The 26,699-nt window shown below is 38.3% G+C and overlaps 2 protein-coding genes across 2 annotated transcripts in view; one reads left to right on the top strand and one right to left on the bottom strand.

Annotated features, from left to right (window-relative positions):
• Positions 1-23,997, bottom strand: part of LOC138326090 (cholecystokinin receptor-like) — a 54,492-nt gene extending 30,495 nt beyond the window's left edge. Inside the window, exons 1-3 of the mRNA XM_069272230.1 lie at positions 23,966-23,997; positions 2,472-2,595; positions 661-863 (exon numbers count right to left, since the gene is read on the bottom strand). Coding sequence (XP_069128331.1) covers positions 661-863; positions 2,472-2,595; positions 23,966-23,979 — 341 coding nt within the window. The 5' untranslated portion in view covers positions 23,980-23,997. The remainder of the gene's footprint in view (positions 1-660; positions 864-2,471; positions 2,596-23,965) is intronic.
• Positions 23,998-24,224: 227 nt separating this feature from the next.
• Positions 24,225-26,135, top strand: LOC138326566 (zinc finger protein 665-like). Its single transcript, XM_069272663.1, has one exon. The coding sequence runs from the start codon at positions 24,225-24,227 to the stop codon at positions 26,133-26,135; it is 1,911 nt and encodes a 636-aa protein (XP_069128764.1).
• Positions 26,136-26,699: the final 564 nt, after the last annotated feature.

Raw genomic sequence — 26,699 nt, 5'->3', positions numbered from 1 at the left:
CCCATGTAACCAGTGTGTGTGGAAACAATTAACATCCCATTAAACAATTAACATCCCCATGTAACAATTAACATCCAGTAACCAGTGTGTGTGGAAACAATTAACATCCCATATAACCAGTGTGTGTGTGGAAACAATTAACATCCCATATAACCAGTGTGTGTGGAAACAATTAACATCCCATGTAACCAGTGTGTGTGGAAACAATGAAACAATTAACATCCCATGTAACCAGTGTTTTCTATTGTCTTAATTATTAATCAGTTTGAGTCGTACCATGATAGTTATTATTTAGTTAAAACAAAACAAATTATTTTATTAAGAAGATTATATTGATTCAATCAAATGCTTTCAAATAAAATAAAAAAAAATGTTGAAGTGTTTTGCGCTTTGTCTAGCAGATTTTAACTTGTATATTATCAATTTGAAACTGTCACACTCTATTGAAAGGTGAATACCAATTTAAAGAGATGAGTTGGGTACATTGGCTGTATTAATTCGAGAACTGGTGGAACATTGTTGTTTGTATCCTAAATAAATAAATATCATATATAGTTGTTGTCTTTACAACACCCTTTCTTTATCGTTCATTTTCTATAAAAGCTTGGTATTGACTTTCTGAGTTTGTTGTCTGACCCCGTGACGGATGTAGACACCTACCTGCCTGAGCGCATGACGGCCCTCTTGGACACGACATACCAGATCTCTACACAGATCCATGTATAGGTGAAGGACATTACACCTACTGGGATGACGAAGATGATGACCAGCATGTACAGCTCGTACGCCTGATGGTGAAGTGGTACGGCGAAGTCTAACCGGCACCAGAACGCTTTTCTCGTCGTACCTACCATTGTATGCTTCTGTAAGTATAGAAGGTGCATTGAAAGTTACAAAATATACATAAAATCAACTTTGTCTAAATTAGACTTCATTGTTCTCACGGAGATAAAAAGTAATCAGATGTAGACTAAAGTCAAACGTCCTTGGCCATTATTCTATATTCAGTTATTCATCACTGTCAAGGGTGGGACCAGTGTACATCATTGATAACTGGGGATCTATTTCGGGACTAATCGTTTGGCCATCCTTATCAGTATAGAAGTAAGGCACCATTGGCGACATGGTGGTGCAATTCCTCAAGCCTTCAATCTTCAGCGTTACCGTTTGGTTAACTGACGTTATTACTGTGCACTGCTGATCGTTTCAACCAATGCTTATACATGGGTTATAGAGAGGCGAAACGATAAACCCGAAACTGTTTAACATCTGACCCTGAAGTACAATGACCATGATAGGTCGTTCTGATATTACCAATGGTTTTTGAAATAATGGCTCACACGAAAAGTTTTTATTTTGAATTATCAAACTTTCCAGACAAACTTTTCGTCTTGTCGTTACCTTATATTTAGATTGAGTATACCACCATTATATATTTTAGCAAACTTAAAACGATATTGTAGAAACCTCTAATATGTCTGACCTTATAATCTACAATTTTCTAATGCTTATCTATAACTTACTAGACGTGTTTTCGAAAAAGGGAAGAATTACATCTCACTCTCTATCGATTAACTGCTAGAATTGTGTTTCAATCTTTGCATTTAGTTTATTCTAGAGAGCTGAGGAAACCTGTATAGCTGAGATATTTAAAATATACCCAATAAACCGGAACATAGACACTGTGGAGAACTGTCTGCAACACAGCTGAAAGCAATCTAAAAGTTTGGGTCAAATTTCATCATAGACAAACACAATTCGGAGAGAAAGACATGTGATTCGGCATGAAACATGTTATATAATCCATTCGACAAAATCTGTTGGCTTTAACGAATATATCTAACATGTCTCAGAACACTTCCAAACAGATTCAGATATCATGTAGCTCAAAGACGTGAAAGTCAGAAACATGTTCATCATCTCCAGGGTGACAACGTGTTGTCTTGGTTTAAGTGCTGAGAATAATTAAACGATTTGTACGAGGGAAAGGCCTTTATCTATCATTACACTAATGCTATTCAATTGATTTCCCTGATTATTGTTCAAAGTGTTCATATCTATCTTTCATGCTTTTTAAAAAGTCATGAAACATATAAATACAGTGTGTCTATCTATTACTGCTATGTTCTCACAAATGTCATAAATGTTCGGGTATAGGGAATATTAAAAAAAATGTTATGCTATAATATTGGAATAATATAAAAATATGACTGTTAGGGACTTATCCCGTACTTGACAGGGTCACCCCATGGTTGCTAGGGCAAAGAGAAATATGTCTTTTACCGGGGTAGGAAAAAGACAGCTCACACGCGCTTGACAATGATGTGACGTCACCGATACATGCAGAGACTATTATCGATGACGTCATTAATTTGGACGAATTACGTTGTCTATGTGAAGGAGACGATTTGAAAATAATAAACAACTAGATTCTCTAGAAAAAAAATAATCAGTAGAGTAGCGGTTCTTACCTGTCCGAATACGACTGGGATAGCCATGACGAGCGCCTGCAGCCAGATACAAAGGATGACAATCCGAGCGTGACGCATGGTGCATAGGTAGCGGGCTCTCAGGGGGAACAGGATGGCCATAAACCTGGAACAATCACAAACACCAATATAGGAAACGTAGACAGAAGAAAACAAAGAAAGACATGAAAACAGTCTACACGTCAGAAGGTTTAGCACAGCCCTGACTGTCTTCTAACTAACGATACTGTTTATGAGACACTAATTTTATTTATTGAGGCACAAAATAGCGAAGGTTGAAGAGGAGGGTTGTTAGGGTTAGCAGTTGTCGGAGGTTACTCAGAAAAATATTGAACCACAACCAACTCCTGTATATACTGGGCGACGGAGCGCAATTTCGAGTCAATCTGAGAATATTTCGAATACCATAGTGAATTTGGGTACCTAAGCCTAAAAGAATACGTTGATTTAAGGTTACGTATGATATAAGTACAAACTGTGATTTATCGTTCCTTTCTTCCTTGTACATCACATCATAAGCTGTCCTCTCCACTTTACATTACAAACATGATCTTTAAAAAGTTACGCCTGCAAACAAAGTCATTTTGTTCCAGAAAAGCTATAAATGTTCTATAACTTCCACCGTGCTTCGACAGGGATGTCAATTAGAATTAGATTATCTGTCATAGAGAAGTCATATACTTAACTTGTTAGTGATGCATCACCAGGATAACAACGCTTTCAGGGAAAGGTTATTGCGCGGAAGCTTCAGATAACGGCTTTACTTTCTTCTAGGGAAAGGATTTGGAAGAATGAATTATTCAAATTATTCAGATTCTGGTAATAGTTATACGCACAAACTTAAGACTGATCAAGTTATAAATAGATATTCACTCATCTTACCACGGTTTCTGAGTATCATACAATTAGCAGTACGGTTATTGTTTTGTTTCAGGCGCAAAATTAATTTTAGATTTCAGAAAATTCTAAAGACTGCCTCAATATCATGGTATTTTATTAAGACTCACTTGAAGGCACTACCATTAATCTTTTCAAAATGAAATGGTGTTTTTTACACATTTAAATAGCACTGTAGTGCAACTAGTACGGCAACGATGTTTTGATCCGTTTCCGGTTATCGCTTCGGCGACATGAAGACCACAGTACTGTGCTTTGTATCACTGATTTGCTGGCGTTACGGATGATACCATGATTCATGGTATGTAGTGATTGCTGAGGAGTATGATAAAACCAACACCAAAAAATTATTTTCTGTTTCAACCAAACCAAAAAATTATTTTCTGTTTTCTTATTTTCAAAAAATGCATTTGAATATCACACATGACAGAAAACAAAGCTAGATTTTTCGTTCAGTTTCGATTTGCCGACTTATTTTGAGGTATAGTTTTACTGTGATTCAATAGCACGCACAAGGACTTAAATATACTTAAGTTATAAATACTTGGTGCGAATTAGCACACCATAATAGAAATATATATCATATATATATGACTGTGTTTTAACATATATCCGCACCATGATAGATATGCGAGAACAATCAATTTATGTCACATACTAATGCATGTCAAAATATGACAACGAATGCTTTATTACACTATATACATGCAAAAACACTGGTACAAGGGCAAATCACTAAGTTATATAAAGAAAAAAAGCTAAAGTTTAATAATAAAACGCTTCGTACGTCCTGTATTAGAGTATGTTTACTTTGTTTGTTTGTTTGAGTTTTTACGGCCCATCGACAACTAAGGTCATGGGCCAAACTACAAGTCAGGTTAATAACAGGATAAAAGAGCAGGGTAAGAAAAGGCAAGTAAGGATTAAAACACAGATTGTAAACGTTTTATTTGATAAAAAAAAGGTTTGCATGTGATAAAATAGTTTTTGGCTAAAACACACGAGAAAACTCATGCAAAATGTTGATGAAACGATGAAATGTTGAGTTGATACGATGATATGATGAGAAAAACGTTCATAATTTATCTAAAGTTTTCTTTGAGATAATTAAAAAACTATTATGTCTCACGGCATGAAACAAAGTTACATGTCGGAGACATCGTAGTGCTTATCTCGTATATGCTAAAATCAATACAGTGCACTAAGATATGCTCCACTGTGATGAGGAGGGAATCACATGCATGACATGTTGGAGGATCCTCCCCTCTCAATAGATAGGAATGTGTAAAATATGTGTGTCCAGTTCGGAGCCGAGAGAGAACAACTTCCTCTCTGCGGTCTCTCCGACTGGACAGTTTTAGGATTAGAAGTGTAGGTTGAATTTTAAAACAGTTTATTGTTTGTTTCGGTAGACACCTTTGTTGCCAATGGTGTTTGATGGCTGACTGAATTTGAAGGTTTGATGTCGGTGTATGGTACAGTTTCAAATCTGTTTGTGCTAGGCGAAGAGCAGTCTTAGCTGCTTTATCAGCCTGTTCATTTCCCTTTTATACCCACATGACTGGAATCCAGAGATAAGTAATTTGAGTTTTTAGAAGATAATCGAAATGTTCGGATTAAAAGATTTTGATTAGAGTATTTCTAGGACATCTTGATTTCAAGCCTGAAGAAACCGAAAGAGAGTCTGAAACAGATGATTGCCTTTTCACCAATGCGGTGTTCTTCGATGTGGTCAAGAGCCAGACCGATAGCACAAGATTCCGCCAGAGAAAATGGAGGCAACATCTGAAGTCGGATAGGAGGAACAGTGAGTAGATGTACAGCATGCTGCCGCAACTTTATCACCATCTTTTGAACCGTCAAGTGTAGATCTTAACATGATCAGGTGAAAGCCCTAATGCACTCCCGAAAGGAGGATTTATGTTCTTCGGGTAATGCACTGGATTTGCCCTCTCATGTAGAGATAACATTGATATCAGGTGTTTGAATGAGCCATGGTGGTACATCCGATACGCGGTGTAACTCGTCAATGGTGTCGAGAGTTATATTAAGTTCCAGCAAAAATTTTGAAATTTCTGATGCCAAATGTTGGTATGAGTTTTGATTTTGTGTAAATATTTCTTGGTGTTTGTGGATTGAAACTTACAAGGATTAAATGCAGGATTTTTGGGTTAAGATTTCAGTTGAGCAGCATACTGTAAGGATAATTTCTTTCGTCGATCGGTGATAAACCTGCAGTGGTCTTGCCACTCTGTGTAGAGGACATGACCAGAAACTGTGGGAATGTGTTTGTTGTACCGCTTTTTGTTTATTGATTTGTGGTTGATTCCTTTTGGGGAGATTTTTGGTTGTAGTTCATTTTGTTTGTTTTTGGAAGCCATCTTTTAGAGTTAATTACAATTCGCTAGCTGTGCCCCCACCCACCTCGGAGCCCAACAGGGGGACACTAATGATGACATGGATATCCAATGTCAAAGTGTCAGGGTTACACAGATAGTATACTCGGAAGAATATTTCGAACAAACATAATTCAAATCAAGCTTGCGACAGCACGCTCGCAAGATTGTACACCTGCAAGATCGATCAGAATCAAGACAATCCAAATTAAACTCACGATTGACCCTAAGCCACCGCCTTCTTGGAGATCTACGAACCAAGGGCTTGGCATGACCAGCCGATTGATAATACAGGGCCCATATTACCTCTCGTCTAACCGGAGTCTGAAGCCAAAGTAGTGTGTAGCAGTAAAAAAAGGAAGAGTATAGAGTAAGAATACTATTTGATAAACAGTTGATGATTTTTGGAGAAATACTTGGTTCGATTTCTTCTGGTGTGTTGTAATCAGCAACCGATTAAACAATGACAGTATCTGACTACCGATAAACCAAATATGCTATAAGACTCTTTCATATGTGGATATGAAGGATAGGGATATTCTACCCGAGGGTCACAAAATGTAGTAAAGCCCGAGGCTTGCCGAGGGTTTTGCAACATTTTGTGATCCCGAGGGTAGAATATCCCTATCCTTCATATCCACATATGAAAGAGTATTTTTCTTTCATACCTCGACGTTTTATTGCAAATTTACAACGATAATATCCTGCCATTTTGAAATAAATTCGAAGAAATCCACGGCTGAAAATCAATTTTTCATACGTGATATTTTCAACAAAAATAACGTTATTTATATCTTTTATGGTAAAAGCAGTCAAATTTGTGAAAATTTTTTAAAATTTACCGAGGAAATAGAAATTTTGTTGAAGCAGTGATGTCACGAGGCTTTATTGCATGGGTAGCCACACAGGGACCTGGCACGAAAAATTTTAACCAATAGTATACATATATATATTATAGTATCAAGGGTATGAACTCGGCGGTCGAGAAAAACGGACCTATTTTAAACTCGAGAAGCGTTCCGAAGAACAAATGAACGTGGCGGTGACGGTTAAAGTAAGTGAGCTACACGATGTTTAAATGGAGTTTCTACAAAGTACGGGTTATGACACCTCCAACGGAGATTGTAGATGAACACAATTATGGGTACTGTTTACCACCACAAGCGTAGATTTTGTGATTTTGGCTTGGTTTTTGAGGTACCCATTAGAGCCGAGACGACATTTCGACCGGACAGGGAAATGTTTACCTAGCATATTTTTCGTAAATTTCCCGATTCATCAAGCCATAACTTCGTCAATACTTGGCCAATTTTATTCATCAAGCACTCAATGGAAAGATAAATTATTTCTCTTTAAGGTAAGATATCCCTCAATGTTGTATAGAACCCATTTGTTAAAATAATCACGGTTTAAAAAAATAGGTCCGTTTTTCTCGACCGCCGAGTTCATACCCTTGATACTATAATATATATATATGTATACTGTTAGTTTAAAAAAATCGTGCCAGGTCCCTGTGGGTAGCCATGCAATACAGCCTCAGGCGGCATGAGTATATTGCCATAGACCAGCCAGTATTACACCCGTAGGTATGAAAGAAAAAGACATATATACTTCTTCAATTTTAAGAATACATTGATATTATTCAATGAATTCTCACATTGACTTTAAACTCAGTGTTTATGTGACCTCTGAAGAAATAATTAGCACACCAAAATCTACATGTAACTGCCAATGTTAATATTGAGAATTATCATACATTGGGTTTAATAGCCATACATAGGTATTGTACATGTGTACAATGACAATATAAATATCGGCTATTAACGGGCACGAAATTCAATCTGACGTAATTTCAAAAACGATGAAGGGACATCAAGAAACCATGACGTAACGCCCACAAGAGTCTGATAATAAGATAAAGTTTGTATCACTGTACACCCCAAACAGTGCCCATGGACCATTTTATACGATTTAAAAAAACCCAAAAAGTATCGTTCTTTCCAACGGCAGTAATCTGTTTCTTAAGACTTCCGAAAAAATATTATTTTTGGCCGCTAAAGCGCAGGCGTGGTAGATTTTTCTTCGATTTTTAGCTCGCCTATTCGAAGAATATGGGGAGCTAATGTTGTCACCCCGGCGTCGGCGTCAGCGTTGGCGTCCCATTTCACGTTAAAGTTTTTGAGCAAGTTTCTGTTTCGTCAATTGTTTAAGCTTAAGTCATCATAAATGTTTATGATTTTATTTTCCTAATGTGTATGGATGCTGAACGTGATAATACAACCAATTTGGGGCCCTTTAGGTTTTTTTTGAGTCTGTTAATTTGTCATATTTCCATGTTAAAGTTTTTGAGCAAGTTTCTATTTTGTCAATTGTTTAAGCATAAGTCATCATAAATGTTTATGATTTTATTTTCCTAATGTGTATGGATGCTGAACGTGATAATACAACCAATTTGGGGCCCTTTAGGTTTTTTTGAGTCTGTTAATTTGTCATATTTTCATGTTTAAATAGTAAATACTTGAACATCAACTTCTTCTGAATAGGCGAGCTTTGCTGTTCTCCAACAGCTCTTGTTTTATACGTACTTTGTAGAATGTGAGTTAACCGATTTTTATTTAGACCCCCTAAACGTGTAAACGTGGTCTATGGGCTCTTTGGTTGGTCCATATTGAAATGAACTTTGAATGATTTAACAGATGTGTTTTAGGGAGACAGTCGCACGTCCTCGTTGCCCCCTCCGACCCTCTTGCAATTGTGTGAAGTCGATGATATTTCTAAAATCTCATAAAAACAATATCAGACCAGAGATAAAAAAAAACCTTTGCTTACAATAAAAGACACAAAAAGCATTATTAGATACCAACACCAAACACAAAAGATTTGAAGTAAACCCCAGACTACGCAAATGGCCCACACAATAGCAGTGCAATTGACATTACTATAAAGTCTGTTAATAGAAACAGGAAATGTACCACCAAGCTGGAAAGACGTTCATTTTTTCACTTTTCAGTAAACTAGCAATATGGATTTATATCAGGTAGATGGAAAACTCTGCAACCCCTTTGTGGTCCTGTCAAATGGGCCAAATTTCTATTTCAAAATATTTTATTAAACAATACAAGTTATACAGGAATTACAGAGAAAGACATTATATTATTATATTGATAAATGGATTAGACAACAGGTAAAGCCTATATAGGTCCTCTCCAGAAATCCGGTTTTACTTAACTAATTAATTATTAATAAATAAAATGGGCAAAATCACAAGGTAAAGAGAATCATTTCGATTCTGTTTATTCCTACTTTTTAAAGACATAGGATTTCGATCCTCGGTAATTATAAGTTAGTTAGAAATAATAAAAAAGCTATGATATTAGGAAGCAATACGTTAATAGATATTAATAAAAAATCGAAAAGAAGACTGGTCGCATACAGATAAGTAACACTTTAAATTTTCGTATTACTCTTGTACCACCACCAATATTCTCAACCATCTCTGTATAATATTGTATATATAATTAAATTGTGTTTTGAAGTTAGCTGTTCTCATTTCTGTTATTCTGGGTCATAACATAGATATTAATAAAAAAAATCGAAAAGAAGACTGGTCACATCTGGTCTTCCACAAGGGTCTGTAAATGGCCCGACACTGTTTATTTACATAAATTACCTCCACGATATCATCAACACTGTTATATATTTATTCGTAGATGACACTAAAATATTCAAGTATCACTGACGAATATGAACTGACGAATATGATAAAGGCATAATTCAGTAATGGTTTGGTAGAGAGCTCTTAAAATTGCATCTCACCACACAATCAACATTCGTTATAAGCAAACTAGAACCGTTAGGACTGACGAAGGATAAAGACCACAGAGTTGTTGGAAACTCATTCAAGCAAATATGATGAAAGATAACGAATATTTGTAACGAAGCTTACTGTTTAATCTATAAATCATATATATTCACTCATTTTAATTGTGAATGTGTTTTAAAATAGGTTTCTGTGAAGCACGAAATACATCGTGAACGTGCAAGAGAGGAAAGAACTGTGTCGTAGTGTAACTGTACTCGTGTGAAGCCTCCACTTTTGGGTCACGATTTCGATTCCTTTGTTGAGCAATTCTTAGGTACCGACCGTTGGCCGGTGGTTTTTCACTTTGGATTCTGGCTTTCATCCACCTCCTGAACCTGGCACGTCCTAAATGACCCTGGCTGTTAATAGGACGTTAACAATCCTAGCTTGACATGTTGGGTGCGCTCACAAATAATAGTCTGTGTGAGTACTGACTGTATGATAGATGATCACAAGGGTGAGGGTCACAAGCCGACATATTGATCTAGTGTAACAGTTTATTGTAAGCTCTACAAATCCCGAAATGAACAAATCCTGAACGAATTCGAAAATACGCCAAGCTATGCAAGCCGACATATTACAGCCGACAGCCAATAATATAGGAAAGACGTTAATCTGACTATCACTCACGGGTATCGAATGTAGGTCAGTGGCGCGGGCTCGACAACTTTGACAACAATACCAGAAAAGATGAGTTGTGTTACTTTTGCGAACGCTTAATACATGGGTGGAGCTGTATTTTCCACATCTTAAGCGACAAATTTGTAATATCATGTTGGACTTCACCGCTATTGTTTACAATTCATGGTATCATTCATATGTAATCGAACGCGCCTTTTCAAATAATGTAATGTAATCATACATAATCGAACTCGCCCTACATCTGCCACACAGAGTGCACGGCCTTGAAAGACGTGAATATATGGTCTTATTAAGTGGTATTAAACAAATTTGTTTGTATCTGACGCCACAGAACAAACAATCAGCCGGAATACACTGAGGCATTTACGAAGGGTTAACATTGTCAAAACAAATCGGTTGGCTGATCATTACTGATGGGTTAGTCAAGCATGGTCGACTTATCAAATAACATATATTGGCATTGCCAAGTATCACTTTCGACCGGTACAACAAATGTCACTTTGCAATATCTAATAATCTGGGCTTCGTATGGTGTTGTTAAACTGTTTATACACCGTTTGATTACATCTGAGCGCGTTTAAGTTATCTGTTCGATACCATTAATCTGTTTTACTAAAAACATCCACACAGACTATTTGGTTAAGCTTCCGTATGTTTCATATCTATTTATGTTGACGAGGTCTGTAGGGATCAGAAAGACCACCATGGACCTACTCTGAGTTTCTAACTTCGGACCCGAACTAGAAATAAGATGTGTTGCACTCTGACCTTTCGGCCACCAAAGACGACCTCTACATGAACATATCCATACATTACACGGAGTAGAGTAGAGTGATGTTTATTTTCAATGGCTTGCAGCTTTCAAAATAAGAAAATAGAAGAAATATTTAAGTGTGTTTTGATTCCACCGAACACAGCTACATGTGTTTAAGAATCACCAGAATGGAGTCGTGTACCAAAGACTTCAGAAGTCGAAACACTAGGAACTGATAGGTTACAGACCAATAAATCTGCATGCAAACACTTGCTTTTCTACAGAAAATATAATTTATGCTATTATATCTGAAATACAAATCTATGTCACTTTAAAATTCATGTAAATATAAAGAAAGGCGCAACATCATCGTGACGCTAAGTGTGATTTTATTGAATTCTTTCCAAACGTTTGCGATGCATAAAGACATCACTTGGACTCTAGTTACTACATGTAACTTCACATGAAGACCTTTCAGTACATTTAATCGTGCTTTATTGAGTTTGGTAATTTGGAATTTGCTTAATTAAATTTGAACGTGAAATATTACCCGATGAAGCCCTCTGCATGTGCATCAATCAATCTTAACTTAGAGAATTCTAAACAAACTTCTATTGGTTTACTGACCTTCTTCTATTGTGGTTTGGTGCGCAAAGAGCTATAGGTTTGTTTGCCTAAATTTATTTCAATGGTTCATAAGCTAAATGTGGCCATTAAAATGGAACAATTCATTACGCCGAGATAGTCTAATGAGAGGATTAACATGCTTGCCCAATGGACTTTTCATAAAGAGATTTCGTCATTCTGTCGTTCTAACTACCCTTAAACCGTTTCATTGTTTGACATTGAGTTGAGGGTTGACCTCTGTGAATGAGGATTTTTATTATGTTTGGTTTTGATTATTATAATTTCTTATTTCCAGCACGTCTACGGTTAAGGATATTCCCGGACATTCTTTACATACATTTGTTGATATCCTTTTCCGATACATCCAAAGTGGCTCGCAAAGGACTTTGGGTGATAGTCTTGGTTCATATATATATCGTGCACTGTTCAAGACAACAATGAGCTTGAACTACCCCTGGTGATCTTTACTCATAACAACTCAATAATCAAGTAAAACACCCACCCACATGGTTATCGTCGGTTGTTTTGTCACAGTTACACATGACCTCACTTGTAGACATATACTATTTTCATCTCTCATATTTACCTCATAAAGTTTAACATTATTGCATATATACACTGGTGTGTTTCACTTTTCACGTATGTGGCTCTAAACATCACTGACAAGTGTCGGGAAGACAGATTAGCCGTATTGTACACATGGTACTGTTGTATTATCCATTGCTGGAGGCCGACAATGAAAAGAAGTTTTTGCTTGCATTTCAAATATTTTTTTTCCAGCTGATACCTATTTAGCTGTCGTCACATTTTACAAGATCGATGTAAGATGCAGAAGAGATGTCTCTTGTAGACCAGAAAGTCATGACGATTCAATTAATCCAGTCAATACTTTACGTTTTGTTTGAAGTATGTTTAGGCTTTCGTACGATCCATGATAAATCAGATTTATTTAAAACCCGAGACAGACGGCGAAACGTGTTCTCATGGGCATTTTAGTTGTCTGCTGTGTTTCAAACGGGTACGGCATTACAACAGTAATACAGAAAGTCAGTCAATCCTACCATCGAAAATGTTACTTAATGAAACCTTTATTCCCAATCAAAAATCAACTGGTATATGAGGGAAAATGTAATATCTGCAGACAAAGCGTAGCAAATCAGATATAGGTGATGATGAATGTATTCACATCCCATAAAAATACTGGTAACTAACATCTAAAGGTAGATCAATACTTCCGCAAACCGCGCCAATTCATATGACGCTAAACCGGAAACTACGGAGGATGTTTTTATCCTGAAACTACAATTTACCATGGGTACCTAAAGTTCTCGATGGTACCTACAGCTCATCATGTGTACCTTCAGTTCACCGTGGGTATCTACAGCTTATCATGGGTATCTACAGTTCACCATGGGTACCTAAAGTTAACCGTGGGTATCTGCAGTTCACCATCGGTATCTACAGTTTACCATGGGTATCTACAGTTCACCATAGTATCTACAGTTCACCGTTAGTACCAGCAGTTCACCATGGGTCCCTACAGTTCACCGAAGGTATCTACAGTTCACCATGTGTATATACAATTCACCAATGGTCCTACAGTCACCATGGGTATCTATAGTTCACCATAGTACCTACAGTTTACCATGGGTATCTACAGTTTACCATGGGTCTCTATAGATCACCATGGGTATCTACAGTTCACCATGGTACCTACAGTTCACCATGGGTATCTACAGTTTACCATAGGTCCCTACAGTTCATCATGGGTATCTACAGTTCACCATGGGTATCTACAGTTCACCATGGGTATTTACAGTTCACCATGGGTATCTACAGTTTACCATGGGTATCTAAAATTCACCATGGGTATCTACATTTCACCATGGTACCTTCAGTTCACCATGGGTATCTACAGTTTACCATAGGTCTGTACAGTTATCCTAAGGTATCTACAGTTCGCCGTGGGTATCTTCAGTTCACCATGGGTATCTACAATTCACCATGGGTACCTAGAGTTCAACATGGATATATGCAGCTTACCATAGGTATCTACAATTCACCATGGGTACCTTCAGTTCACCATGGGTACCTACAGTTCACCGTAAATACCTTCATTTCACCATCAGTACCTTCACTTCATAATGGGTACCTACAGTTCACCATAGTATCTACAGTTCACCATAGGTACCTTCATTTCACAATGGGTACCTACTGTTCACCATAGTATCTACAGTTCACCATAGTATCTACAGTTCACCATAGGTACCTTCATTTCACAATGGCTACCTACTGTTCACCATAGTATCTACAGTTCACCATTGGAATATACAGTTCACCATGAGTATCTTCATTTTACTGTGGGTGTCTACAGTTCACCATTGGTACCTTAAGTTCTCCATGGTACCTACAGTTCATCATGGGTATCTACAGTTCACTATGGGTACCTACAGCTCACCATGGGTACCTACAGTTCACCGTAAATACCTTCATTTCACCATCAGTACCTTCACTTCATAATGGGTACCTACAGTTCACCATAGTATCTACAGTTCACCATAGGTACCTTCATTTCACAATGGGTACCTACTGTTCACCATAGTATCTACAGTTCACCATAGTATCTACAGTTCACCATAGGTACCTTCATTTCACAATGGCTACCTACTGTTCACCATAGTATCTACAGTTCACCATTGGAATATACAGTTCACCATGAGTATCTTCATTTTACTGTGGGTGTCTACAGTTCACCATTGGTACCTTAAGTTCTCCATGGTACCTACAGTTCATCATGGGTATCTACAGTTCACTATGGGTACCTACAGCTCACCGTTAGTACCTTCAGTTTACTATGGGTACCTAAAGTTCTCCATGGTATCTACAGTTCACCGTCAGTATCTATAGTTAACAATAGTACCTACAGTTCACCATGACTATCTAGTTCACAATAGTACCTACAGTTAACCGTTAGTATCTACAGTTCACCATGGGTATTTCCAGATCACCATGGGTTACTACAGTTCATCATGGGTACCTACAGTTTATCATGGGTATATGCAGTTCACCATGGGTTTCTACAGTTCACCAAGTGTACATACAGTTCAACATAGTACCTACAGATCACCATAGTACCTACAGTTTACTATGGGTACCTACAGTTTACCATGGATACCTAAAGTTCACCATGGGTACATACAGTTCACCATGGGTACCTACAGTTCACCACTGGTAACTACAGTTCATCATGGGTACCTACAGTTCACTATGGGTACATACAGTTCACTATGGGTACCTGCAGTTAGTCATGAGTACCTACAGTTTACCATAAATACCTACAGTTCACTATGGGTACATACAGTTCACTATGGGTACCTGCAGTTAGTCATGAGTACCTATAGTTTACCATAAATACCTACAGTTCACCATGGGTACATACAGATCACCGTTGGTATCTACAGTTCACTATGGTATCTACAGTTCGTCATGGGTTTCCTACAGTTCACTGCGGATACCTACAGTTCACCATGGGTACATACAGATCACCATGGGTATCTACAATTCACCATAGGTACCTACAGTTCGTCGTGGGTACCTACAGTTCACCCTGGGTACCTACAGTTAACCATTGGCACATACAGTTCACAATTGGTATCTACAGCTCACCATGGGTACCTACAGTTCACTATTGGTATCTACAGGTCACCATAGTACCTACAGTTCATCGTGGGTACCTACAAGTCACCATGGGTCTCTAAATTTCACCATTGGTACATACAGTCCACCATGGGTATCTACAGATCACCATGGGTACCTACAGTCCACCATGGGTATCTACAGTTCACTATGGGTATCTACAGTTCACCATAGGTATCTACAGTTCACCATGGGTATCTACAGATCAACATGGGTATCTACAGTTCACCATGGATACATACTGTTCACCATAAATACCTAAATTTCTCCATGGTACCTACAGTTCATCATGGGTATCTACAGTTCACTATGGTTACCTACAGCTCATCGTTAGTACCTACAGTTTACTATGGGTACCTAAAGTTCTCCATGGTATCTACAGTTCACCATAACTATGAGTATCTATAGTTAACAATAGTACCTACAGTTCACAATTATTATCTACAGTTCACTATAGTACCTACAGTTAACCTTGGGTACCTACAGTTCACCATGGGTATCTAAAGTTCTCCATGGTATCTACAGTTCACAGTGACTATCTAGTTCACAATAGTACCTACAGTTAACCGTGGGTATCTGCAGTTCACCATGGGTATCTAAAGTTCTCCATGGTATCTACAGTTCACAGTGACTATCTAGTTCACAATAGTACCTACAGTTAACCGTGGGTATCTGCAGTTCACCATGGGTATCTAAAGTTCTCCATGGTATCTACAGTTCACAGTGACTATCTAGTTCACAATAGTACCTACAGTTAACCGTGGGTATCTGCAGTTCACCATGGGTATCTAAAGTTCTCCATGGTATATACAGTTCACCGTGACTATCTAGTTCACAATAGTACCTACAGTTAACCGTGGGTATCTACAGCTCACCATGTGTACATACAGTTCAACATAGTACCTACAGATCACCATAATACCTACACTTCGCCATGGGTACCTACAGTTCACCATGGGTACCTACAGTTCACCATGGGTACATACAGTTCACCATGGGTATCTACAGATCACTATAGGTACCTACAGTTCGTCATGGGTACCTACAGTTCACCATGGATACCTACAGTTCACCATGGGTACATACAGATCATCATGGGTATCTACAGTTCACTAAGGTATCTACAGTTCACCATAGTACCTACAGTTAACCGTGGGTACCTACTAGTCACCATGGGTCTCTAAATTTCACCATTGGTACATACAGTCCACCATGGGTATCTACAGATCACCATGGTACCTACAGTCCACCATGGGTATCTCCAGATCACCATGGGTTACTACAGTTCATCATGGGTACCTACAGTTTACCATGGGTACCTACATTTCACCATGGGTACATACAGTTCACCATGGGTACCTACATTTCACCATAGTACATACAGTTTACCACGGGTATCTACAGTTCACAATGGATACCTACAGATCACCATGGGTATCTACAGTTCACTATGGGTATCTACAGTTCACCATTAGTATCTACAGTTCACTATGGGTACATACAGTTCGTCATGGGTACCTGCAGATGACCTTGGATACCTACAGATCACCATGGGTATCTACAGTTCACCATGGGTATCTACAGTTCACTATGGGTATGTACAGTTCACCATAGGTATCTACAGTTCACTATGGGTATCTACAGTTCACTATGGGTATCTACAGTTCACCATGGGTATCTACAGTTCACTATGGGTATGTACAGTTCACCATAGGTATCTACAGTTCACTATGGGTATCTACAGTTCACCATAGGTATCTACAGTTCACTATGGGTATATACAGTTCACCATGGGTATCTACAGTTCACTATGGGTATCTACAGTTCACATGGGTATCTACAGTTCACTATGGGTATCTACAGTTCACCATAGGTATCTACAGTTCACTATGGGTATCTACAGTTCACCATAGGGTATCTACAGTTCACTATGGGTATTACAGTTCACCATAGGTATCTACAGTTCACTATGGGTATCTACAGTTCACCATGGGTATCTACAGTTCACTATGGGTATGTACAGTTCACCATAGGTATCTTCAGTTCACTATGGGTATTTACAGTTCACCATAGGTATCTACAGTTCACATGGTTCTCGTTACTATGGTAATTCACGTATTACAGTTCACTATGGGTATCTACAGTTCACCATGGGTATCTACAGTTCACTATGGGTATCTACAGTTCACCATAGGTATCTACAGTTCACTATGGGTATCTACAGTTCACCATGGTATCACAGTTCACTATGGTATTACAGTTCACCATAGGTATCTACAGTTCACTATGGGTATCTACAGTTCACCATAGGTATCTACAGTTCACTATGGGTATTACAGTTCACCATGGGTATCTATCAGTTCACTATGGGTATCTACAGTTCACCATAGGTATCTACAGTTCACTATGGGTATCTACAGTTCACCATGGGTATCTACAGTTCACTATGGGTATATACAGTTCACCATGGGTATCTTCAGTTCACTATGGGTATTGTACAGTTCACCATAGGTATCTACAGTTCACATGGGTATCTACAGGGGTATCTACAGTTCACTATGGGTATACAGTTCACAGTTCAGTTCACCATAGGCATCTACAGTTCACTATGGGTATCTACAGTTCACCATGGGTATCTACAGTTCACTATGGGTATCTACAGTTCACCATAGTTATTTACAGTTCACTATGGTTTCTTCAGATCACCATGGGTGTTGTCAGAAGATTTATATAAGGTAGATCATGTGTCATTGTCCGTCAGGATTAACAAGACATTAGTACTACATTCATCAATCTCTGGGTCAAAGCATTCACATTTCAAGCACGTGCCAACTATTGTTTATCTACAGTTCACAGTAGTGGGTAAAGTAATTTAATGAGGTAGGTGATTAGGTTGGCTAGTTCACCTATCACAGGTAATTAGTGGGTGGTGGTAATAGTAAAGTAATCCCTTAAATGTAGGTGAGTTGGCCCACACGTGATATGGCCCCAGTCAGAGTCTGCTTGCGCGTTCGCGTACAATACAAACAACAAATAACCAATAACAAGAAAGAAACATGTACGTCATCACATTATACCTCAAACCTTAAAATGTCGGACGTGTTCTGGCCACCTTTACTTAACATTGATTATGGTCTTACTATCTATATACATGCACAGATATCAACGTAATTCGAAATAAACGAACTGACTTAAATGAAATTATTGTGTTTAGATATTTACCGTTTAGAAATTATATACCCTCCAACTGCGTAACAAGAAGATATTCATGGTAGGCACTAGTTTTTGGGCACAACAACAGTGTCATATCATTTTATAATTATAATTTATATTACATCCCTCGGCCTAGAATATTTCGAAAGTATATAGAAGGGTCTCGTATCATGAACGCCATAAAATAAACATCCTTAAACGGCTTCAATCATTTTCTGGAAAATAGGGTTCATAAATTCACTCATTATGCAGGATTTTACACCATTTATTCGAGAGCTGCCTCAGACCCACGCCTGATTTGCTTGACCTCCTGACCTCAAAACCCCGTGTGTTCGCCGCTGCTCACCGTACACACATATGGTAAAAAACACTCCACCGAACACAATATGGTAAAAAACACTTCCTCCGAACACACATATGGTAAAAACACTACCGTTACAACATATGGTAAAAAACACTCCACCGAACACACATATGGTAAAAAACACTCCACCGAACACACATATGGTAAAAAACACTCCACCGAACACACATATGGTAAAAAACACTCCACCGTACACACATATGGTAAAAAACACTCCACCGAACACACATATGGTAAAAAACACTCCACCGTACACACATATGGTAAAAAACACTCCACCGAACACACATATGGTAAAAAACACTCCACCGAACACACATATGGTAAAAAACACTCCACCGAACACACATATGGTAAAAAACACTCCACCGAACACACATATGGTAAAAAACACTCCACCGAACACACATATGGTAAAAAACACTCCACCGAACACACATATGGTAAAAAACACTCCACCGAACACACATATGGTAAAAACACTCCCACCGAACACACATATGGTAAAAAAAACACCACCGTACACACATATGGTAAAAAACACTCCACCGAACACACATATGGTAAAAAACACTCCACCGTACACACATATGGTAAAAAACGAAACTCCACCGAACACACATATGGTAAAAAACACTCCACCGAACACACATATGGTAAAAAACACTCCACCGAACACACATATGGTAAAAAACACTCCACCGAAACACTATGGTAAAAAACACTCCACCGAACACACATATGGTAAAAAACACTCCACCGAACACACATATGGTAAAAAACACTCCACCGAACACACATATGGTAAAAAACACTCCACCGAACACACATATGGTAAAAAAACACTCCACCGAACACACATATGGTAAAAAACACTCCACCGAACACACATATGGTAAAAAACACTCCACCGTACACACATATGGTAAAAAAACACTCCACCGAACACACATATGTGTAAAAAACACTCCACCGAACACACATATGGTAAAAAACACTCCACCGTAACACACATATGGTAAAAAACACTCCACCGAACACACATATGGTAAAAAACACTCCACCGAACACACATATGGATAAAAAACGACACACTCAGCCGAACACACATATGGTAAAAAACACTCCACCGAACACACATATGGTAAAAAACACTCCACCGAACACACATATGATAAAAAAACACTCCACCGTAACACACATATGGTAAAAAAACACTCCACCGTACACACATATGGTAAAAAACACTCCACCGAACACACATATGATTAAAAAACACTCCACACGGACACACATATGGTAAAAAACACTCCACCGAACACACATATGGTAAAAAACACTCCACCGAACACACATATGGTAAAAAAACACTCCACCGAACACACATATGGTAAAAAACACTCCCACCGAACACACATATATGGTAAAAAACACTCCACCGAACACACATATGGTAAAAAACACTCCACCGAACACACAAATGGTAAAAAACACTCCACCGAACACACATATGGTGAAAAAACACTCCACCGTACACACATATGGTAAAAAAACACTCCACCGAACACACATATGGTAAAAAACACACTCCACCGAACACACATATGGTAAAAAACCACTCCACCCGAACACACAAATGGTAAAAAAAACACTCCACCGAACACACATATGGTAAAAAAACACTCCACCGAACACACATATGGTAAAAAACACTCCACCGAACACACATATGGTAAAAAAACACTCCACCGAACACACATATGGTAAAAAACACTCCAACCGTACACACATAATGGTAAAAAACACTCCACCGAACACACATATGGTAAAAAAAACACTCCACCGAACACACATATGGTAAACAACACTCCACCGAACACACATATGGTAAAAAAAACACTCCACCGAACACACATATGGTAAAAAACACTCCACCGAACACACATATGGTAAAAAACACTCCACCGTACACATATATGGTAAAAAACACTCCACCGAACACACATATGGTAAAAAAACACTCCACCGAACACACATATGGTAAAAAACACTCCACCGAAACACACATATGGTAAAAAACACTCCACCGAACACACATATGGTTAAAAAAACACTCCACCGAACACACATATGGGATAAAAAACACTCCACCGAACACACATATGGTAAAAAACACTCCACCGTACACACATATGGTAAAAAACACTCCACCGAACACACATATGGTAAAAACACACCCGTACACACACACATATGGTAAAAAACACTCCACCGAACACACATATGTAAACAACACTCCACCGTAACACACATATGGTAAAAAACACTCCACCGAACACACATATGGTAAAAAAACACTCCACCGAACACACATAAGGTAAAAAACACTCCACCGTACACACATATGGTAAAAAACACTCCACCGAACACACATATGGTAAAAAACACTCCACCGAACACACATATGGTAAAAACACTCCACCGAACACACATATGGTAAAAAACACTCCACCGAACACACATATGAAAAAACACTCCACCGAACACACATATGGTAAAAAACACTCCACCGAACACACATATGGTAAAAAAACACTCCACCGAACACACATATGGTAAAAAACACTCCACCGAACACACATATGGTAAAAAACACTCCACCGAACACACATATGGTAAAAAACACTCCACCGAACACACATATGGTAAAAAACACTCCACCGAACACACATATGGTAAAAAACACTCCACCGAACACACATATGGTAAAAAACACTCCACCGAACACACATATGGTAAAAAACACTCCACCGAACACACATATGGTAAAAAAACACTCCACCGAACACACATATGGTAAAAAACACTCCACCGTACACACATATGGTAAAAAACACTCCACCGAACACACATATGGTAAAAAACACTCCACCGAACACACATATGATAAACAACACTCCACCGTACACACATATGGTAAAAAACACTCCACCGTACACACATATGGTAAACAACACTCCACCGAACACACATATGGTAAAAAACACTCCACCGAACACACATATGGTAAAAAACACTCCACCGAACACACATATGGTAAAAAACACTCCACCGAACACACATATGATAAAAAACACTCCACCGAACACACATATGGTAAAAAACACTCCACCGAACACACATATGGTAAAAAACACTCCACCGAACACACATATGGTAAAAAACACTCCACCGAACACACATATGGTAAACAACACTCCACCGAACACACATATGGTAAAAAACACTCCACCGAACACACATATGGTAAAAAACACTCCACCGAACACACATATGGTAAAAAACACTCCACCGAACACACATATGGTAAAAAACACTCCACCGAACACACATATGGTAAAAAACACTCCACCGAACACACATATGGTAAAAAAACACTCCACCGAACACACATATGGTAAAAAAACACTCCACCGAACACACATATGGTAAAAAACACTCCACCGAACACACATATGGAAAAAAAACACTCCACCGAACACACATATGGTAAAAAACACTCCACCGAACACACATATGGTAAAAAACACTCCACCGAACACACATATGGTAAAAAACACTCCACCGAACACACATATGATAAACAACACTCCACCGAACAAACATATGAAAAAAACAACACTCCACCGTTCACACACATATGATAAAAAACACTTACCACCGTACACACATATGATAAACAACACTTACCGTACACACATATGGTAAAAAACACTCCACCGTTCACACACATATGATAAACAACACTTACCATACACACATATGATCAACAACACTTACCGTTCATACATATGGAAAACAACTCTTACCGTTCACACACATATGATAAAACAACACTTACCGTCTCACATATATGATAAACAACACTACCGTTCACACATATGATAAAACAACACTTACCGATTCACACATATGAAAAACGAACACTTACCGTACAAACATATGATAAACAACACTTACCGTACACACATATGGTAAACAACACTTACCGTACACACATATGATAAACAACACTTACCGTACACACATATGATAAACAACACTTACCGTACACACATATGATAAACAACACTTACCGTACACACATATGGTAAACAACACTTACCGTTCACACATATGATAAACAACACTTACCGTACACACATATGATAAACAAAACTTACCGTTCACATATATGGTAAACAACACTTACCGTACATACATATGATAAACAAAATTTACCCTACACACATATGATAAACAACACTTACCGTTCACACCTATGAAAAAACCCTTTTACCGTTCACACATATGATAAACAACACTTACCGTACACACACATATGATAAACAACACTTACCGTACACACATATGGTAAACAACACTTACCGTACACACATATGATAAACAACACTTACCGTACACACATATGATAAACAACACTTACCGTACACACATATGATAAACAACACTTACCCTACACACATATGATAAACAACACTTACCGTTCACACATATGATAAACAACACTTACCGTTCACACACATATGATAAACAACAACTTTACCGTAACACATATGATAAACAACACTTACCGTTCACACATATGATAAACAACACTTACCGTTCACACATATGATAAACAACACTTACCGTTCACACATATGATAAACGACACTTACCGTTCACACATATGATAAACAACACTTACCGTTCACACATATGATAAATAACAAATTTACCGTACATACATATGATGAACAACATTTATTCGCACATATATGGTAAATGACACTTACCGTTCACACATATGGTCAATAACACTTACCATCATATACATATGATAAACAACACTTACCATTCACACATATGGTAAACAACACTTACCGTTCATACATATATGGTAAACAACACTTACCATTCACACACATATGGTAAACACACTTACACAAATACCGTAACATACATATGGTAAACAACACTTACCGTTCCACGCTCATCACTGTGAGGGTCAACACAGAACATAGATCATGGACACTTACCGTTCTGGATATAAAACGTATGCCATTACACAGGAACGGACCAAGACTTACCAGCACACATATGGTAAAGAACAAACGTACACCCCCTACAACAGAAACTTACCATTCACACATATGGTAAATGACACAAATACCGTACATACATATGGTAAAAACACTTACCGTTCCACGTCATCACTGTGAGGGTCATCACAGAACAGATCATGGACACATTCTGGAAAGTACACTCTTATACACAGGAACGGACCGAGACGCCAGCTATACGAGAAAAAGCTAAAAGAGAAAGTACACTCGTATACCAGACAAGAGCTACAACAGAGAAAGTACACTCGGTATACAGAAACATAGCTACAACAGAGAAAGTACACTCGATATACAGACATATAGCTAAAACAGAGAAAGTACACTCGATATACAGACATATAGCTAAAACAGAGAAAGTACACTCGGTATACAGACACAGAGCTACAACAGAGAAAGTACACTCGGTATACAGAAACATAGCTACAAAAGAGAAAGTACAATCGGTATACAGACATATAGCTACAACAGAGAAAGTACACTCGGTATACAGACACATAGCTACAACAGAGAAAGTACACTCGGTATACCGACACATAGCTACAACAGAGAAAGTACACTCGGTATACAGACACATAGCTACAACAGAGAAAGTACACTCGGTATACAGACACATCGCTACAACAGAGAAAGTACACTCGGTATACAGACATATAACTACAACAGAGAAAGTACACTCGGTATACCGACACATAGCTAAAACAGAGAAAGTACACTCGGTATACCGACACATAGCTACAACAGAGAAAGTACACTCGGTATACAGACACATAGCTACAACAGAGAAAGTACACTCGGTATACAGACACATAGCTACAACAGAGAAAGTACACTCGGTATACAGACACATAGCTACAACAGAGAAAGTACACTCGGTATACAGACATATAGCTACAACAGAGAAAGTACACTCGGTATACCGACACATAGCTACAACAGAGAAAGTACACTCGGTATACAGACACATAGCTACAACAGAGAAAGTACACTCGGTATACAGACACATCGCTACAACAGAGAAAGTACACTCGGTATACCGACACATAGCTACAACAGAGAAAGTACACTCGGTATACAGACACATAGCTACAACAGAGAAAGTACACTCGTATACACAAGAACACGACATAGCTACAACAGAGAAAGTACACTCGGTATACAGACACATAGCTACAACAGAGAAAGTACACTCGGTATACAGACACATAGCTACAACAGAGAAAGTACACTCGGTATACCGACACATAGCTAAAACAGAGAAAGTACACTCGGTATACAGACACATAGCTACAACAGAGAAAGTACACCCGGTATACAGACATATAACTACAACAGAGAAAGTACACTCGGTATACCGACACATAGCTACAACAGAGAAAGTACACTCGGTATACAGACACATAGCTACAACAGAGAAAGTACACTCGGTATACCGACACATAGCTACAACAGAGAAAGTACACTCGGTATACCGACACATAGCTACAACAGAGAAAGTACACTCGGTATACAGACACATAGCTACAACAGAGAAAGTACACTCGGTATACAGACACATAGCTACAACAGAGAAAGTACACTCGGTATACAGACACATAGCTACAACAGAGAAAGTACACTCGGTATACAGACATATAGCTACAACAGAGAAAGTACACTCGGTATACAGACATATAGCTACAACAGAGAAAGTACACTCGGTATACAGACACATAGCTACAACAGAGAAAGTACACTCGGTATACAGACACATAGCTACAACAGAGAAAGTACACTCGATATGCAGAAACATAGCTACAACAGAGAAAGTACACCCGGTATACAAACACATAGCTACAACAGAGAAAGTACACTCGGTATACAGACATATAGCTACAACAGAGAAAGTACACTCGGTATACCGACACATAGCTACAACAGAGAAAGTACACTCGGTATACAGACATATAGCTACAACAGAGAAAGTACACTCGGTATACAGACAACAAGCTACAACAGAGACAACAGAGAGTACACTCGGTATACAGACATAAAGCTACAACAGAGAAAGTACACTCGGTATACAGACATATAGCTACAACAGAGAAAGTACACTCGGTATACAGACATATAGCTACAACATAGAAAGTACACTCGGTATACAGACACATCGCTACAACAGAGAAAGTACACTCGGTATACAGACATATAGCTACAACAGAGAAAGTACACTCGGTATACAGACATATAGCTACAACATAGAAAGTACACTCGGTATACAGACACATCGCTACAACAGAGAAAGTACACTCGGTATACAGACATATAGCTACAACAGAGAAAGTACACTCGGTATACTGACACATCGCTACAACAGAGAAAGTACACTCGGTATACAGAAACATAGCTACAACAGAGAAAGTACACCCGGTATACAGACACATAGCTACAACAGAGAAAGTACACTCGGTATACAAACACATCCCTACAACAGAGAAAGTACACTCGGTATACCGACACATAGCTTGAAACTCAGCGATCATTACATAGGAAACAAGAAATTATTAAATCAAAGCATTTTGTATACGTTTATGTTTGTATTTGTTTTAAAAGTAACC

The sequence above is a fragment of the Argopecten irradians genome, chromosome 6 (assembly GCF_041381155.1).
Source record: "Argopecten irradians isolate NY chromosome 6, Ai_NY, whole genome shotgun sequence".
In the NCBI taxonomy this organism is placed as follows: Eukaryota; Metazoa; Mollusca; class Bivalvia; order Pectinida; family Pectinidae; genus Argopecten; species Argopecten irradians.
Note: the sequence above shows the minus strand (reverse complement) of the source record. Positions and strands in the feature narration are given on the sequence as shown.